Source organism: Pinus tabuliformis, chromosome J, assembly GCF_031772625.1.
Source record: "Pinus tabuliformis cultivar Carrire ecotype Pingquan chromosome J, CPIR1, whole genome shotgun sequence".
Taxonomy (NCBI): Eukaryota; Viridiplantae; Streptophyta; class Pinopsida; order Pinales; family Pinaceae; genus Pinus; species Pinus tabuliformis.
In genome coordinates, this window is record NC_142295.1 from 300,381,945 (window position 1) to 300,403,226 (window position 21,282).

Consider the following 21,282-nt stretch of genomic DNA (forward strand, 5'->3'; position numbering starts at 1 on the left):
GCATGGATCTCTTTCCATTGTGAGAGAGCTAATAAACCAACCCAAGACTTGAGAACATGGGGAAATATGTAATAGTCCAACCTAATGCCTATCAGTTACTTTTGGTGATAAAACGTGAGAGATTTCTCATTTGGTGATAAAATTAGATGGACATCTTCCAAATCACCACATTTGGAATAGTATAATCCTATTAGCTAAAAGGATTTCTTGTTTAATTGCAAGTAAAACTATCAAGGAATGGAGACACATGGCTTGTATGAGAATCGTCTTGTTGGCATATGCCGGAAAGAAATAGTCGCATATATGGAATTCAATCTCAATACCCAACTCATTCACATAATGTAGGTTGTTCAATGCTTCTTGCGGGTTCCCATCTTTGCACAGTTTTCTCATTTATGAATTACTATTATAATGTTGGATGACATTTCCTACTATTATTACCTTTTTTGAAGTTATATCTCATGTAAAGGGTATTTTAAAATATTTTCAAACTTGTTAGGCATTTCATATCTGTGTTTTTCCATGGTCCTTGCATGCCTAATGTTCCAACCTACACTCTGATACCACTTGTAACATTCCTTGGCTACCAATCTTGGGCATTGCCACTCATAGTGCTATTGATATTGTAATAGAAAAAAAAAATAACATAACCAGAAAAACATACCAACATGCATTATAACCATAAATAGCATAAATAAGTTTGAGAGCGCATCTGATAAAATTCACCGACTAATGCAAGCCTTGGATGCACCACCCATCCATATACCATGTTGTTCCAGTTCTCTAAGAAATGGGTCACCCCTAACCTAGGGTCATGACTTAACAATGTCAATGGCTATCCAAGCTAGGTACATGTCCAATATTGAATATGAATAGGGCCAAGGTACCAAAACTTAGTAGCCTCTAACCAATAGGCTCGCATTCCCCATCAACCCACACAACCTAAGGTAGTGCACCCCCTTCTCTACACCCATAGTCCATTGGGTTGTGCCACTACCCTTTAGGGTTTCCAAATCGAGCCAACCAAGTACGTCTTAGAGCCCTATGGCTTCCAAGAGTTATTGCTACTGTCAGGATTTTCATGTACCCTATAGGACCTTGCATAGGGACACATGCACCTCCTAATAAATATCCCATTGAATTGGGGAACTCCCTTTTTATAGATATGGGACCCCTTACTTTATATGGTAGTAATATATTCTAATATTATATTATATTATATTTTTATATCAATTCACTTTACCTTTATAAGATTGGCTAGGGATAACATATTTTTTTCTTGGCTTAGCCCCCTTGATAAGGTCCCTAACTTTTTTTCCTTTCCCTTCATTTAATCTTAGCCCCCACCATACTCATTTTTTCCTTTGGTCTATAGTCGTGGTGTTTTTTTATTAATCTTAGTATGTTTACATAGCATTCCCACTAGGTTCATTGGCTTATTAACACACATGCTCTTTGGCCTATTGACACAGGCACCCTAGCCTTAAAACACATATGTGCATTGGCCCAATTGCCTAACACATTTATACACACAAAGGCATGCAGGCCTCAATAGAATCCAACTCACTAGCCTAAATATCATATGTACATTTATAAGACCATTTGGGGATCAAGCGAGGGATATTACAATGTGGAGGGATGAGCTATGCCATCAATACCTAGTTAAGGGTGCTTTGTTGATCAAGGATGCCCAATATTTTCATCATATAGAGTATTATGTTTTTATTTTAATTTCAATCACTTCTAGGAATAGGTTATAATTTCCATTGTATATACGCTTCTAGTTTTTCAAATTTCTTTTTGTAGATATTTTTATGTAAATATAAGACATATTTTTCAAAAAAAAAAGTGTTTAGTGGGCCTCTTTTGGTAATATCTTATAGTGGAATGATTTGATGTTACATTTAATGGCTTCCATACCTATACTATTATTAACTTTGATGAGCCCTTTTGACCCTATTACATCATTAAAGAAGATCCTACTACACAATCCTATTTTTAGAAGCATTGTACTCAATACATGTACCTAAGATGTACATCCATAAGCCATGATTCCATGTACAAATGCTAACCTCAATGTTGAGAGTGAAGTAGTCCAAAAATTGTGTCTGTAAGGGGTTGATTCACAAGCCAAGGTTCCATGTGCTAGTCGTGCTCTCCACATCCATAATGAATTCAACTAAGATATATGTCCAGAACGTCAAATACCAAGTATTGCATAGTTTCTATTATATAGCAAAATCTATATTCTTTTATTCATGATAAAGAGAAACTATATAAATCCCTCCTTGGTCGAAAAGAAAGGAAGCAACATAGCTCAAAATCCTATCTCTTTCTTTATCCCATTGCTCTCAATTTCAGTCAATACAATATAATCATAAATATAAACTCAAAATTTATCTTACCACTCTATCATAAGGGAGAAAAAAAATAACTCCAAAGTCGTTACATAACACCTGCTTTCACTATCCTTTTAAAAGTACATAAAATCATAAAGTTAGTGAATATTAATTATTATCTCTAAACCATAAAATGAGTCATTAATACATTATTAAAATAAATGCACTACCTCCAACTAAGGCACATACAAGGCCCCAACACAAATCATTGTTTCGCTCTTAAGAAAAGTACCATTGAAAAAACATGAAATGTCACCTCGAACTAGTTGCAACCATCTCAATCTCCATTGTAAATAGTCACATCTCTATATGGCAAATTACAAACCGTTTAACTCATACTCCTACTATTATCTCTCTTGGTGCACCCTCATAATGAATCCATCTATGGCGTCTTCCCCTCCTTAGGTTGCCTATGTGCAATATGGGTGATGCATCCTCCTCGTCTCTAGTTACTCTATTGAGAATCTCCCATGATCATCAATCCATCTTACCATAATATGAAAGAGCTAATTGTCTTACTAGAATATCGAAGTGCTAATTAAGGCAACCACCAGGAATATAAGAAATAATGTTGAATACAAGGCTCATCCCTCCATCCACCATTTCAACCATGTAAAACCTCTTGCAACTCGAAAAAGTAGTGTTGACTTCAATCTAACCAAGATAATAACTAATACATATTTGTGAATCTAGTTAAAGACTAACATTAGGATGATGACCCCTTGTGATAATTTGACTCATTTGACTTTCACCCAATGGTAGTGATGTCCTTGGTATTTTTGTTATTTCCATCCCAACTTTACTCCAATACCATGCAATTGTGACTCAGTGCCACAAAAGAGGGATCACATGTCACATGTTTAATCCTTATATATTTCAATGCATGAAGCATTAAAAGAATTTTAAAGAAAAAAAGTAAACCTCAAAACAAAAAAGTGTATTGACAAAATCAACTTCATAATAAATAATAAGACTCAACATAATGATATATTAATTTTTTTTAGCTATATTTTCTTTTCTTTTTTAATTTTTTTTAGCTATATTTTCAACTTATATTTAGTGAAAAATATAAACACCCTTTAAATTCCACATTTAATAAGTAACCACTCAACATAGTCATGATTACATCCACCCTATATAAAATTAAAAATATATAATAATAAAAAACACATTTACTCTATATAATTTTTCTTCTATATATTTATTAAAAATATATAATAATTAAAACATCCAATAAAAATTAAATAAATAATATCATTATATTTTTATTTTTTTTAAATTATAACTGCTATTTTATTATTTAATAAAAGTTTTATCTGAATAATCAAAATTCATCTCACTTTCTTTGTAAACTTTGTAAAAAATTAAACTCTCATAATATTTCTTCATCCCTTTTCATTATTATTATTTTAATAAAATTTGCATTTGAGAAATCAAAATTCCTCGAACTTTCTAACATTTCTCAATACCTTTACAAACCTTTTGCAGAATAAAAACGGGTGCACCTTCAACAAATGGGACTCCAGTGTGACACGTAGACCCAAATATATATATATATCTCTATATATTTAAAAATAAAAATAAACTCTAAATATTTAAAAATAAAAACGGGTGCACCTTCAACAAATGGGACTCCAGTGTGACACGTAGACCCAAATATATATATATATATATATATATGCTCCGTACGCCCAAAGAATATCGTGCACAATCCAATATCCTACTACCTACGCGCAGATTTATAATTTTTTAGAATTAATATTTTTTATATAGAATTAAATTTATAATTAAATTTGAATTTCTTAACTATGATCTCCAGCTAACAAAATATAAAAAAATAAAGTTGGACAAAGGAAAAAATTATATATAAATTATATCATAACAAAATCTAGATTATTGTATTCACAATAAAGCAAATCTTAGATATAACTGAAAACCCTACCTCCCTCAATAATATAGATATGACACAAATATAAATCTATTCTCAAAATCTACCCTTTTTTGTTCAGAAGTTCTCAAAATCCACCCTATAAAAATTAAATAAATAAAACATATGCAAATTATATAAAGTTTTTAACTAATAATCTTTTTAAAATTAAATAAATTCATAAGATAAATTATACTATTAATTATTTTTCCTAAAATATAATATAATCATTAACTACATAAACTATAAATATAAATAAAACGTTGACCTTTTTTTAATATTAAAATTAAAGTGAGATTAGCTATATGGATGTGTATATAAATTTAAAATTATGACCTATGTTAAATTATTATTATGAGATATGAAATTAAAGTTCTAAATATTTTATTTAAAATACTTATCAAAATTATAGGTTTAATATTTTTTTATTAACCTAATAAAATAGTATATAATTAAAATATATTCAACATAATTAAAAAAATAATGTATTTGGAAGATTTATTATTATGGAAAAGGATTCATACTATTTTGTTTTATAAGAAAATAAATTCAAACAAAAAAAACTAAAAGTAATAGTTTTTCTATAAACTAAAAATCATCTTATATTATATTCTTAAATATATATTTTATGTTTTTATGTGTTTGAAATTTTAATTTTTTTTTTTTTTTTAAATCACCTTATATTATATTCTTAAATATATATTTAATGTTTTTATGTGTTTGAAATTTTAAATTATTATTATTTTTTTATATATAATTAAATTTACAAGCGAATTTATTTTAAAATAAGATTTTTATGATTTTACTTTAATTATTAAATAAATGTTTAAAATTTAACTCTATAGAACATATTAGAATATTCATAATAGTATTCATAAATTAAGAATTAAGATTCATCTCCAAATTAGTTATACTCTTTTATTTAATTAAAGAAAATGTCATATCAATACATGTAATATTGAGCATAGTGTATTGATCATAAAACATGATATAATAGCAAAAGTTAAAAATTTTGTGAGATAAATCTTGATAATTAAAACATTGTTACACGATTTTGCATGATTATATATATATATATATATATATATATATATATATATATATATATATATATATACTTTTTATAATTAATAACAATGTTATTTCTATTTTATAGTAGAAAACTCTATGATATAATTAATAACCAACCTAGATTCATTTTAACTCTAGATCTACCAATCGTTGAGAGGGATCAAATCTCTTGAGATGCAAACATCTTTTAGAGTGAAAAGAGATTTGATCCCTCTGGGTGCTTGTTAGATCCAAAGTTAAGATGGATCTAGGCTCGTATAATATATATGTAGTTGACATTTAAATAGTTTATTTATAATTCACATCCTCCACATTAAAATGTTAAAACATGCTCCCTCATATTTTTTTTTAGTGTGTGCATACATTTAATTATTTTATTATTAATATTTTCTAAAATATTACATGTCAAATCCTATTACTCATTGAAAGAATTATAAATATCCTTCATACATTGAATTAGAAAACAATAATTAATGGAATTGAATTTTGTCAATATTTCTCTCTCTAAATGTTCCATGTTAAAATATTTTACTCAACCTATGTAACATCCCTACCGGGTAACTCATCATAATTAACAGTTATGAATAGTTATTTAGTTTCGGAACTGATCCTTAGAATTCGGAACTGATTCTTGAATTTGGGTATTGGAAATGAGATCGAATGGGTAGTTATTGATTTTTCCGTTCCCCGTGCACCTTCTCCAACGAACTCGACCGATGAATCGAGCTATGGAATCGGGTCCACTACTTATTCTCCGGGCTTGGCGAGGTGCCCTCGTCGTTGGGATCAATATACAGTCACCGGATATCATATTTGAGCCTTTGATTGGTGGCGAGGTCGAAACCATATTTATCGCTGATAAAAGAGGCGCGACTTAATAGCAGTTTAATAGCAGAGGGTAGTTATATGATATTAGATTTTAATGGCAGTTTCAAGATGAGATTGGGCAACTGAGGTTGTAACCTTATCGGTCCGAGACCGGAATAGCGTGGGGAGACCTTCTGAATTGGTAGCAGAGTTCTAGAATACAAATCAGAACGTGTATGTATCGCAGAATCCTTAGCAGAGGTGGATCGCTGCACATGGCGTAAGTGAATATTTATTTCTCTGCGTATTATGTGTTTAAATCCATTTGAATATTCGTTGGTTGCGGTGGAAGTTTGAATGGCATAACAAGGGCCATAAAGAAAAACTGTTATGTTTGTGCAACTTATTAACCATAACGAATATAGCTATATAACGTCGGTGCAGAAGGTTGAGCCATTACGGCTATATATATATATACACCGACAGAAACATACAGGCAGCGGCGTTATTAGATCAGGTATATATATTGGATGCGCATTAAAGGTTCGTTCTTTGTATATTTAATTACCAAGGATAACCGATGTTATGCCGGTGTTAAGTCATAACCGTGACAGTTAATTATATATATACATATACGCCTGCGGTTTCATATGGGGTGGGGAATTATTGAATGTAGCGAATACATTTCGGATACCTGTGGCTGTTTATTAAATTGACCGTAAGTCCATTAAAATGAAGAGCGCTGTGAGTAAATTCAAGCATGGTTGCTTTCTTTGTCATGAGATCACAATGATAGAAATAAGCTTTCAAACTTTCAAAGTGTACACCTAGAGTGTGTTGAGGTGCGTGGTTTATGTGCACGGTTGTAGAAGATCCTGGTAGAAGTGGCCTGGGAGTGGCCTGGGCTGCATCATCTTCACACACTGAAACGTTCCAAGGAAATCTGCAGGTGGAGCTGAAGGTGGATGTGAAGAGATCAACGCCCAGATCTAAAGATAAGTAACTGCATTCTTATAGAGAGAATTTTAGTGCATGCATTAGAAGAATGATTGATTTTATATGTTCTCTTTGTAAGAGAATAGGTTAATGCATGTGGTAATGTATATGGTAAAAGATTGAATAATTTATCTCTTTTCTTGGTTAAAGAAGTACTTAATGAGTCCATGCTTGTATCATTAAAAGACTATGTCCACTGCATATACTAAAGAAGGGATATTAGGATAAGCTAATGTCTCAAAGAACAGTCATCGTGTTAGGGAGATGTGTTCTTTGTATGTTAGCAAAACTATGATAAATCTTGACCATTGTGTTATATGTTTTAGAAAGAAACATGGACTTGTAAACTAATGGTTAGAACTCTTAAAGAGAGTTATGCATTAGTAAACATTGTGGAGGTCAAACAGTATTATTTGGGTATATATATGCTAGTTAGCTAGTATGTTATGCGTGCTCATGCATATGAGTAGATGTTAAAAGATCTCTTTAGATGTTGATTATTGTTTGAATAATAATGTAACTAATCTTGTTGCCAAGATTGTTAATGACTGCATTGACAGGAAACGATGGCAGATGGTGCCAAGGAAAGTGATGTTTAACATTATGGCAGGAAAAAGGATTATTCGTCCATGCAGATGAATTCAAGCTGCAGTATTGTCCATTGCTAGAACAATTATGCCACAAGGGATGTTGTATGTGGCGGTATGTAAATAAAAGATTACATGTAAATTGTATTAGCTTTTAGCTAGTTATGTGACAACTTAATGATAATTCATTGTAAAGATTTTAAGACAATGGTTAAGGGATAGAATCCCTTATAAACCATTGAGTGAGGGGTGAAAACCCTCACGAGCGTTTAATAATAAGATTAAACGTTTGCTGGTTTTCACCCTACGGGGTTTCCAGGGTATATCCATGTTCTATGGTGTGATTGATGTGATTGCCTTATGTGTCTGTTGATAATGATGGGTCCTTAATGATGATGGTTCTTTATTTGATGTGACAACCATACTGTCTTAGTACATGATTATCTAACATGGTTAAGGATATCAAGAAATGGATGCATGGGTTCATGAGACAGTTTTTTGTTATTACAGTGATGGTTAAAGGTTATGCAATGGTTATGAAATTTACTGTCTTTGATGGCAATTTACTTGATGTACTAATGAATAGTATATCTAATGGTTAGTGATGATTTGTGGAGTTGTGAATTGATTAATTACTTGTGGTAATTGTATAAAAAATTCTAACTCCCTACTTTTACATGCGAGGTTACCGGGGTATGTGACAAGTGGTATCAGAGCTAAAGGTTGCAGTACTGGCGCCTTTGGGAATTGGTAAGAGGAAAGGATATTGAGGTACGCCATCAGTAGGCATTAACTCAGGTACGAGTTTAATCATTCACATATTCATTTATGTAGTACACTACTTTTGGCATGATAGGTGTGATTCATGTTTATAACTGCTTTAAGTAGTAAGTAATAAGTTGTTGCATAACTACGTTCATAACGTTAAATTCCTGATGAGGATAAAAGACAATGAAACTTTTGTCACACCTAAGAACAATATAGAGTACTCATTACATTCATGAACAATATTGAACAGTCATTGAGGAAAGTGACAACGAACTACCAGCTTTTGGTTTGCAAATATGGTAATAACAATGATATATTCATTAAACAAAATTGAAGTTACAATGAACGAAAACTTAATGAGTCAATGCATGTATATAAATTAAGGGGAACATCCTTGAATAGGATGAAAAATTGTTTAAAAAGGACATTAGAAGAACCCCTTAGATATTGAAAACATGCAATGAGTCAAGCAGCGAGACTTGATTGTCATAACTAACTTTTGATTCAGTCTTGTCATGAATGCATGAAGACGATTGGTAGTTGAGATTGGTTAGTGTTGTATGACTAACCCATAGAACTTATATGCATTCATTGAATTGGACTTAAGATTATTACAATTCGAAAATAAGTGAAGGTTGATTGATGTCACATGCATGGAATGTGTGTATGAAGATTCTTACTCTCTCTGTGCTATAGTTCTAGTTGTTATGAGAAGAGTTCTTAATTTTATTCACCATGAGAATGCATGAAGAATAGTATATGCTTATGCCTTAATAGATTTAATGATGATTACCCTCTAATTAAGTGAAATCCATTAGCATGGTATGTGTTATGTTAATCATTACTTGTTAGGAGATAAAAACCATTGGAGCCTCGATTTAACGATGGTTGAATTTATCTCTACTATGGGAATGATGGATTTCTTATGCATGTTGCATTCCAGGGTAAAGTTAATTGTAGAAGCATGTTCAGTGGGTAACATTTCTAGGACCCATTCATGGTATAATTACATGTGATAATTATACATAAATAGATTACCTGTGTTAATACAGTTGTCAGTAAACTCTAACTACCTTCCCCAACTATAGATGCTTCCAAAGGAAAAGGAAGCAAGGAGAAGGAAGAAGACCGTGCTGTAGGGACAGACGGAGAAAGGAAAAAGAAACCGCTAAGTCTGGTGATGACCAGATAGAGCAAGTTTGGAGTATCAGAATCTTGCAGAAGACTCTAAGTCTGGGGACGACTAGATAAGCGCTCGATGTGCATGTGAGTATTCCCTTGACCATGCTTAAGGAGTTGGAAAATGATAACTATAGTGTGTTGATGATAATGATTTTCGTAATGTCTCCTTGAACTCGTTATTCTGAAATGGTCACATAGTAGAGTTATGATAATTGTTGCATCTAGCATCAAGTGGTAACTCTGGTGCATGTGTGTCACTTAGGAGATTATGCTTCTAATTGCATATGTAGAGCAATTGCTTCCGGTAAGGGTGGTTTAATTTGTTAGTTATGCATGTTGAACCAAGGAGAAGATAAGTATCTTGCTCACTTTCTTGGAGAACACGTATGAATGTGTTATATGATTTCTTAGTAGAGAAAGTATTTGAATGCATGCAATAAAAGAATGGTTCTTTTATAGATTTTCTTGGTAAAGAAAATGTGTTAAGGCATGCAGTTAAAGATTGATTATTTTGTATGTTTTATTGGTAAAGAAAATAGGTAGTTCCTATTAGGAAGACTCCACGTGAGTCTTGTGTGTGAAATGCTTGTCTTTTGTCTATAAAATCCTTGCTAAATATAGCCAAAGTATCTTCTTGAGAAAAGAGGATGAGGTATATAAATGTCCTGAGGACATAGCATGGCAGGTGGCCAAGTTTTCTTGAATTAAAATATGTATCTTTATTGATAAAAGCTTCTTGGAAAATATATATATATATATATATATATATATATATATATATATATATATATATATATATATATATATATATATATATATATATATATATATATATATATATATATATATATATATATATATATGCTAATTGCATTATGATTCTAGTTAGTTCTAAGCTCTAGTGAAATGATTATGCATTACATGCATGATAAAGATAGCTAAAGATGTGCTTCTAGGCACATAGATATTCATTTCTAACTTTTTTGAAGAAAGAGTATATTATATATATACATAAATATAGTTTTACTCTAAAAGAGTGTGCATACTTCATGTATGAAGATAAAGGATTTTATGAGAGTTCTTGAAAATGGAAATAGAGGTTCTTTCCTTTAAAGACACATTAGAATAGTGTTCATACAAGAACCAAAATCCTTACTTGTTTCATGAAAAGAACTATGTGCATTGAAGTAAAGTAATTGTGTTAGGAGAACACATGTTGCATATTGGTAGCTATTGTGACTTTGGAATTATGAGTCTGTGTGTACTTAGAGAAAGTGGTCATGTTAGCTTCCTTGAAAATAATAATCTCTTGGAGAGATTGTCTTGTTGGATGAGCTGTGTTGATTGCTTGATTTTGATGCATAAAGGATAAGTAAACCTTGTTTTTGTATCTTGATTTTTATGCCTAAAGATAGATATCTTTAATAATTTCTTGAAAGGGAATCTTGAGAAAACCTCACATCGGAAGTTAGAGAAATGAGGATTAAAATGACTTCCTTTAAGAAAGAGGTATGTGGTTTGTTGTATGAAATGATGGTAGTCTTCTAGTGAAGGGAATAAGTGTTGCATACATTAAAGAAGGGCTTATATGATAAGCAATGGTATGCACAAAGATTAGTCATTGTGACATAAGAGTTATGTTCTTGTATGTTAGAGAAATTATGTTTAATTATACTAACGATGCATGACTAAAGCTAGCCATAGTAAACGTAAGATAATACTCCAATAATGACGATTTGGATTAAGACAACAGACTATGGAAAAATTGGAAATGTTTAGATTATTAACTCAACTGTTGTCGACATTTATACATTGATGAATATTTGCATATGCTTGTATACATGACAATATTGTATGCATGAGAACTCTTGGAAATGGAATACGTGTTAACTGATGCATATTTATAACTAACGTTGCTGATGGGATTAAGTAGTGGTAGCTTAACGGCAACAAGAAAACTCATCACATAAATTGCTGCAATGTGAAATGCAATTATAAATATGATATGCATGAATTATGTTATTTGGAAAATTTGCATGCATACAACGTGTATGATGGATATGTTTCCCATCAATCTTGATGTTGTGGACCCATGTTGGGGGTTAAGTGTAAATGCATGGTATACATGCATGTTTGTTGTGCTAATGATAATGTTCATATGGTTCATTGTGTAAATTACTTTGAGAAAGAGTAATAAAAGAGAAATTTAACATGCCAGACAGTTGTGGATAGTTGGGTTGATGACAGTTACCTGCCCGGAGGGGTTGATGGTACTTGTCTGCCCGGATTGTGAAAGGCTTGAATGCCTTGGGTTGATGACAGTTACCTGCCCGGAGGGGTTGATGGTACTTGTCTGCCCGGATTGTGAAAGGCTTGAATGCCTTGGGTTGATGGCAGTTACCTGCCCGGAGGGGTTGATGGTACTTGTCTGCCCAGATTTACTCTTCCTGGAATTCTTGAGCTGGTAGGCCAGTGGAATCCCATGTTAGACCTGGTAAGGTCTCTATCAAAGAAACTGTCTGGATGTGAAAATGACTCGATCTGGTTGTGGAAACCAGTTCCCATGAGTTGGGAATTCTTTAGCCTATTATGGTGCTCATAGCTAAAGAAATGAATGAATCAGCTATATGATATGTTGAAAATAAATTTTATATATAGTGGTGTGAAATGTGTTATGCACTCTTAACAAGAAATGAGTTTAATGTTCAATAAGAAGTTATTGGAAATTTTAATTCCTGTATCATTTTATTAATTTTGTGAAAGTCTTAGTAGGGGCTAAGACCATTTCCAAATGATGCAGTGATTGACTGTTTTGATGATTAGAGAGCTAGGTGCTCTTTTGGTACATCTAGAAGCACCTTGCGGATGTCTTTAGTGAGAATTCGTTCAGTGTGCACGTGAGCAGTGATTTATCATTTGATGATTAGTGTTGGTGCTCTTTAAGTACTTGTAAAAGTACTGTGATTTAGAAATCATCTAGCATTGCACAATTGATTGATAGTCAAAAGTATTTCATTTGACTCAAAATATAGTGACTAATGCGATTGAATTTGTTAGTCATATATTACAGGAATTACTTACCATGGAGGATTGAAGAATTGTCCAACCACTATTAAAAGTCTTACATGAAAGTATTCATGATTTCCAAAGAATAGATGGTAAGTAATGGTAAGTTGACATAAAGAATTGTTTATTATGAATGAATAAGGGCCAAGTGGTGGCGATTAGAAGATGCATATCTTTGCAATTACGAACGCTTATGACTATTGATGCTTATAACTAATGATATTTCTTATGACTATATCATTACATTTTGTTTGTCATCTTTTCTTGGAATGAAATCGTTGATTTCAAAGAGAAAGGATCACATTTTTGTGCAGTTTAGATGATTATACAATGAGTAAAATCTCAAGTTCTCAATGAAAGATGAACACCGAGGACGGTGTTCCTGTTAAGGGGGGGAGTATGTAACATCCCTACCGGGTAACTCATCATAATTAACAGTTATGAATAGTTATTTAGTTTCGGAACTGATCCTTAGAATTCGGAACTGATTCTTGAATTTGGGTATTGGAAATGAGATCGAATGGGCAGTTATTGATTTTTCCGTTCCCCGTGCACCTTCTCCAACGAACTCGACCGATGAATCGAGCTATGGAATCGGGTCCACTACTTATTCTCCGGGCTTGGCGAGGTGCCCTCGTCGTTGGGATCAATATACAGTCACCGGATATCATATTTGAGCCTTTGATTGGTGGCGAGGTCGAAACCATATTTATCGCTGATAAAAGAGGCGCGACTTAATAGCAGTTTAATAGCAGAGGGTAGTTATATGATATTAGATTTTAATGGCAGTTTCAAGATGAGATTGGGCAACTGAGGTTGTAACCTTATCAGTCTGAGACCGGAATAGCGTGGGGAGACCTTCTGAATTGGTAGCAGAGTTCTAGAATACAAATCAGAACGTGTATGTATCGCAGAATCCTTAGCAGAGGTGGATCGCTGCACATGGCGTAAGTGAATATTTATTTCTCTGCGTATTATGTGTTTAAATCCATTTGAATATTCGTTGGTTGCGGTGGAAGTTTGAATGGCATAACAAGGGCCATAAAGAAAAACTGTTATGTTTGTGCAACTTATTAACCATAACGAATATAGCTATATAACGTCGGTGCAGAAGGTTGAGCCATTACGGCTATATATATATATATATACACCGACAGAAACATACAGGCAGCGGCGTTATTAGATCAGGTATATATATTGGATGCGCATTAAAGGTTCGTTCTTTGTATATTTAATTACCAAGGATAACCGATGTTATGCCGGTGTTAAGTCATAACCGTGACAGTTAATTATATATATACATATACGCCTGCGGTTTCATATGGGGTGGGGAATTATTGAATGTAGCGAATACATTTCGGATACCTGTGGCTGTTTATTAAATTGACCGTAAGTCCATTAAAATGAAGAGCGCTGAGAGTAAATTCAAGCATGGTTGCTTTCTTTGTCATGAGATCACAATGATAGAAATAAGCTTTCAAACTTTCAAAGTGTACACCTAGAGTGTGTTGAGGTGCGTGGTTTATGTGCACGGTTGTAGAAGATCCTGGTAGAGGTGGCCTGGGAGTGGCCTGGGCTGCATCATCTTCACACACTGAAACGTTCCAAGGAAATCCGCAGGTGGAGCTGAAGGTGGATGTGAAGAGATCAACGCCTAGATCTAAAGATAAGTAACTGCATTCTTATAGAGAGAATTTTAGTGCATGCATTAGAAGAATGATTGATTTTATATGTTCTCTTTGTAAGAGAATAGGTTAATGCATGTGGTAATGTATATGGTAAAAGATTGAATAATTTATCTCTTTTCTTGGTTAAAGAAGTACTTAATGAGTCCATGCTTGTATCATTAAAAGACTATGTCCACTGCATATACTAAAGAAGGGATATTAGGATAAGCTAATGGCTCAAAGAACAGTCATCGTGTTAGGGAGATGTGTTCTTTGTATGTTAGCAAAACTATGATAAATCTTGACCATTGTGTTATATGTTTTAGAAAGAAACATGGACTTGTAAACTAATGGTTAGAACTCTTAAAGAGAGTTATGCATTAGTAAACATTGTGGAGGTCAAACAGTATTATTTGGGTATATATATATGCTAGTTAGCTAGTATGTTATGCGTGCTCATGCATATGAGTAGATGTTAAAAGATCTCTTTAGATGTTGATTATTGTTTGAATAATAATGTAACTAATCTTGTTGCCAAGATTGTTAATGACCGCATTGACAGGAAACGATGGCAGATGGTGCCAAGGAAAGTGATGTTTAACATTATGGCAGGAAAAAGGATTATTCGTCCATGCAGATGAATTCAAGCTGCAGTATTGTCCATTGCTAGAACAATTATGCCACAAGGGATGTTGTATGTGGCGGTATGTAAATAAAAGATTACATGTAAATTGTATTAGCTTTTAGCTAGTTATGTGACAACTTAATGATAATTCATTGTAAAGATTTTAAGACAATGGTTAAGGGATGGAATCCCTTATAAACCATTGAGTGAGGGGTGAAAACCCTCACGAGCGTTTAATAATAAGATTAAACGTTTGCTGGTTTTCACCCTACGGGGTTTCCAGGGTATATCCATGTTCTATGGTGTGATTGATGTGATTGCCTTATGTGTCTGTTGATAATGATGGGTCCTTAATGATGATGGTTCTTTATTTGATGTGACAACCATACTGTCTTAGTACATGATTATCTAACATGGTTAAGGATATCAAGAAATGGATGCATGGATTCATGAGACAGTTTTTGTTATTACAGTGATGGTTAAAGGTTATGCAATGGTTATGAAATTTACTGTCTTTGATGGCAATTTACTTGATGTACTAATGAATAGTATATCTAATGGTTAGTGATGATTTGTGGAGTTGTGAATTGATTAATTACTTGTGGTAATTGTATAAAAAATTCTAACTCCCTACTTTTACATGTGAGGTTACCGGGGTATGTGACAACCTAGGTATTGAAAATTTTTATTTATAATCTACCCTAAATTTTTCTTTGTTACTGATATTTTTAAAATCTTACATCACAACACCATATTAGAAATAAAATAAATTACACATCTCCTAGGTTATAAAAGTGAAAAAAAATAAAAATATTACCTTATTTTTCTCTATATAAAGTAGATATAAAATTATGTTACTTGATATAAACATTGATAGTAAAATATTTTTTGTTTTAAATATCACATGTAATATCAATAATACTATTTATTATCACTTCCATCTTAAGTAGTGAAGAAATTACATTTCTTCATTATAGTAAAAAGTAAATTATTTTTTTTTACTCATCTCCATATTAAGTAGTGAAAAAATTACATTTCTTCCTCCTACTAGAAGGAAAATTATTAATATATATTTTTTTTTCTTTTTGTTACTATACATTTGTTAAGTAATGTAAAATTAAAGTGCAAATTGACTTATTTTAATTATGGCCGACATTAAAATTTTTGTTATCACTATTTTAAATTTGTTAACTTAAATTATTATTTTACTATTTTTAAAAGTAACTTTAACTACAACATCTGGTTGTCCAACAAATGCCCAGAGCATGCCTGTCTTGCCCTCCTTCAGTCCTGACTGTCCCTCCCAAAATTTGCACAATTTTGCCTCCCAACCGAGTCAGACCTTGCAAACAGTCATTGTCCACTCAGATTGTTTGTTCTCCATCTCTGGGCGACTCTTCCGCAGTTTTCATTAGCAGTTGCCTCGAGCCATCATCCCGCATCACAGCCAAGATGCCTCTCTAGATCACCTGCATCCAAAAAATCATGTGTCATGGTAGGCTAGGAGGTTTTAGATTTAATGTCCTCTCGGGATCACCTACATCCGAAAGATCATATGTCATGGTAGGCTAGGAGGTTTTGGATTTAATGTTGTCTCGTCATGAGTGAGTGCAGGTAAAGGTACACCAACAAACATGTCAAGACAAGGAACCGGATAAACGAAGGGAGCACATACAAATGGACAAGTTCACCGATGGACAGGTTCACCCACTAAAGAACAAACGAAGCATGCAAAGGGGACAAACGCAACCAACATGCACCTTCAGGAACAAGTTAGCATGTCAAGCCTTCACGCATGAAAGAAAAAACCAACATGCATTCCATACTAAGGTTGTAAAGAGGGCACAACAATATTAATATAAATAGAGCTATAATTTAACTATTTTTAATAATAAAAAATAATCTAAATCATGAGATAAGTGTTTTGATATTTATCATTTATTGATACCTATTGACTAAATGCTACCCCTATAACCTTTAATTAAACCAATATCTATCAACACCCACATAAAACATCACAAAATTTAAACCTCAAATATTAAATTTACACATCTTTATAACACGGCCATACAAACTACAGCCCTTGAAGCTATTAAATTATTTAGGATTATAATTACGTTCGTTTATATTTTATTAAATTCATTTATTTATTAATTAATTTAAAAAATTGGTACCCTACCATTTTAACCAAATATATATGAATAAAGGTGTGAATGAACCAGGTTGAGAAAATAGCCTATGAACATTGAAGCCCATCACCAGATTTTAACGTCATTGCAACATTGGAGTGCTGAATATGATAAATATGAATCTCACTGCAACTTCGAAAAAATCATTCAATTAAAAAAAATTAAACTTATTACCAATGTACAGAGCCTACTTTCGTGGCTAATTCTAACCTGGTCTCCTTGCGTAAAAAAAGAAAAATGGCAACCTGAATGAAGATCATAAACCCTAATTTTGTTGTTAACCCTAACTTGGTTTCCCTATGCGTAGAAAAAATAGAAGAATCGTGCATGGAAGCAATATTCATGCAGTAAAAACATATTCTTGAGTAATAAATGTGAATTATATGATTCTTGAGTAATAAATAGCATGTTTCTTAGTGACAGACGGAGATATAGTAAATATGATTCAGTCAGGGTGCAGACATAACATACCAGGAGCAATATAGCCATATGAGCCAGCAACAGCAGACATTGACAGTGGATTTGGAACATCAATCAGCTTTGCCAGGCCAAAGTCTCCCACATGCACTTCAAAATCATCATCAAGTAGAATATTGGTGGACTTTATATCTCGATGAACAATCCGTGGTATGCAATCGTGATGTAAATATGAAATCCCTTCTGCTGCTCCTCTGGCAATTTTGTAACGAGTATCCCAATCTAATATCCATGAACTTCCATGAAGCAGCTCGCCCAAGCTTCCTTTTGGCATATACTCATACAAAAGAAGCTTTGATTCTTGGTCATAGCAGAAACCATACAGCTTCATGATATTGCGGTGTCTGATTTTACCAAGAGTTGATATCTCAGTGCTGAAGCTGTTTTCTACATGGTTTCCTTGGCTTTGAGAAGCCATCTTCTTGACAGCAATAACTTGTCCAGAATGCATGGTGGCCTTATAAACTGTTCCACATGCTCCTCTTCCAATCACAGCTGTCTCAGAGAAATTATCTGTGGCTTCTACTAGGTCTTGGGAAGTAAAGCTCTCTGTTGGGAAAAAGTAAACAATAGACTCTTTTGGAGAAACAAGCGCACAACGTACTGGTTTCCCGGAAATATAGTAGATGGCCAGCAGCATAATCAATAAAGACCCCCCTAAAATGCCAACAATTATGGCCACAACTTTCCCCCTTGTGTTCTTCGTCTCCTGCCAAACAGGGGAAAAGGCAGATGGCCATGCATTTGAAAGTTTGCATGCATCTGGCATTGGCCCTCCACAGAGCCCTTTATTTTCAATGAAACAACTAACAGACATGCTGAGAAATATAGTTTTGTTAGGCAGAGGCCCAGTAAGATTGTTATATGAAACATTGCACACGAATAAACTGGAGAGGCTTGCAAATGAAGGAGGAAGTTGACCAACAAATTGATTGTTATTGAGATATATGGATTCTAACAAACTCAGGTTGCCCAGTTCAACCGGTATTTTTCCTGAAAGCCTATTCAAGCTCAGATTTAGAGCAATCTGCAAGCCTGTAAGATGACCAAGTTGTGGTGGGATAGGTCCTGAAAACTTATTCCCACCCATTTGCAGTTCTGTCAAATGGGAAAGCCCTCCAAGAATAACAGGTATCCGCCCTGACAGTTTGTTATCAGAAAGCTTCAGTAATTCCAAAGCAAGAAGATTGCCCATCTCTTTTGGGAGACTGCCACTAAAAGAATTTCTGCTCATGTCAAGTCGTTGAAGTCTTGCGCATTCGCCAAGCTGCAGAGGAATGCTTCCTGTAAGTTTATTTGATGAGATATTAAAAGTCACTAGTTGCGAAAGATTCCCAAGCTCGGCCGGGAGGTGACCCACCAAATAGTTATTGGACAAGTGAAGCCTCTCCAGGCTTTTGCAGTTCCCTAGCCCTGGTGGAATTAATCCGCTGAACTGGTTCTGATATAATTCAACAGTGGTCAAATTTACAAATCGGCAAAGCTCTACGGGTAGGCTACCAGTCAGTTTGTTCTCTCCCAGACGCAGCTGCATTAGGGATTTGCAGGTCTTCACACCATAAGGAATATTCCCCACCAGCTGATTGGACCAAAGGTTTAACAGTTGCAATTTTCCAAGCTTGCAAACTTGACTTGGTATACTCCCACTGAGAAGATTTTCTGACAGATCAAGCACTGTTAGTCTACTGTAAATTCCGATCTCTGGAGGAATTATACCATTCAGGGAATTATCATAAAGTTGTAGTTGTTCCAAAGAAGTCAAATATTGGAATTCAGTTGGGATACTGCCATTAAGTTGATTGATAGATAGATCCAATCTCTTTAACTGTCTTAACTGCCCCAGTTCTCGAGGAATATTTCCCCTCAGTTGGTTCTCAAACAAATGAAGCAGCCACAAACCTTTTATGCGACTAAGCTCCGAAGGAATGGATCCTGTCAACATGTTTTTGGAGAGATCAAACTCAATTGCAGAAACACAGTTCCCTAGCTGCCATGGGATTGTTCCATTCAAATTATTCCCATACAGATATAGTTTCTTTAGATTTTGCAAGTTTCCAAGCTCCACTGGAATCCTTCCAACCAAATTGGTTTCATACAAATAAATCATCTCTAACTTGCTGCAATTTCCGAGCTCTTTAGGAATTGAACCCGAGAATCCGTTCAACCACAATATCAATGTTGTTAAGTTCCGAAGCTTTCCTAACTCCTTCGGAATTTCACCTTGAAAATTATTATGAGCCAATCCAAGAATCTGCAAGCTATCACACTCGCCCATTTCCGGCGGAATTGGATCTGACAGCATATTGTACCCGACTCGGAAGACTTTCAAGTTCTTGAGATTCTTAAACGATGTAGGCAATGAACCAGTAAGATTATTGGTATAGATAAGAAGCTCCACCAGAGATGAGAGATTACCTAGCTCTTGTGGCAGATTTCCACCAATGTCATTCTCAAACAAATAAAGTTTTGTCAAGGACGTTAACTTGCCTAACTGCGGAGGGATGTTACCTTGCAAGCTATTGGTACTCACATCCAGAATCTCCAGCTGCGAGCAGTCCCCAAACTCTGGCAGCATCTCACCCGACAGCTCGTTCTTTGAAACGTTAAAAACTCTCAGAGAAGTCAAATTTGCAATATTGGGGAACAATCTCCCTGTTAAATTCATACCACTGAGATTGAGGGACCATACTCTAGGATTACCAGTACTGTTTATGCACTTTACACCCTCCCAATTACAGGGATTCTCATCGGTGGACACCCAACTTTTCAATTTACCAATGCGGTCATTCAGGTCTTTTTTAAACTCAAGAAGACAATGCCCTTCTTCATTAAGCCCATCAAGGTGAACCACCAAAAGGGCAACCACAATTGCCCTCAATGCACTACTCTGGGAATTTTCAGGTACCCTCATGTTGTTGGGCGTCTGCTTATCTTGACACAATGGACTTGTGGTGTCTGTTATGAATACGGGGGTTCAACAATTCAAATACAATCCTAGAATTGCAGTGCAGTTGGAAAAAACAAAAGGGAAAACCAACAAAATCAATCCTCTCCTGCAATGTTAATGGCAATGAAATTGTCTTAATAAACAATACTAATGTGAATGCCAATGCAATTGAGTCAATGGTTTGTGGATTGAATACCAGATAGTGCAATCATTGGGTCTTCTCTTTCCTAGAATTCCAATTTCCAACTGCATCTGTTATCAGCCATTAGGGCAAAGAACAGGAACTTTCGTGTAAAGAAAGCAAAAGGAAAATGACGGAGTCCACTGTAATCCACACATAAACGTCATAATTAGGTTGACTATCACAAGCCCTTGTGCTTCTGGATCCATTTTCTCGCTCGACAGAACTTCAATGCGGCGTTCTTGGACAATCAGTTAGTCGCCACGCTTACTGCAGCCCTTTTTCTTTCTTCTCTTCTTTGACTTCGAAAGGAAAGAAGGAAATTTGTGAAGAACAGTTACAGTGAAAATCAGAGAGACTTAAATTCAATAGAAATTGCAAATTTAAATTGTA

General features: G+C 34.1%; 1 protein-coding gene across 1 annotated transcript in view; it reads right to left on the reverse strand.

Moving 5' to 3' along the window:
- Nucleotides 1–20,672, reverse strand: part of LOC149226943 (uncharacterized) — a 116,961-nt gene extending 96,289 nt beyond the window's left edge. The window contains exon 1 of the mRNA XM_089380365.1: nt 17,756–20,672. Within this exon, the coding sequence (XP_089236491.1) occupies nt 17,756–20,672 (2,917 nt within the window). The remainder of the gene's footprint in view (nt 1–17,755) is intronic.
- Between the last annotated feature and the right edge of the window lie 610 nt (nt 20,673–21,282).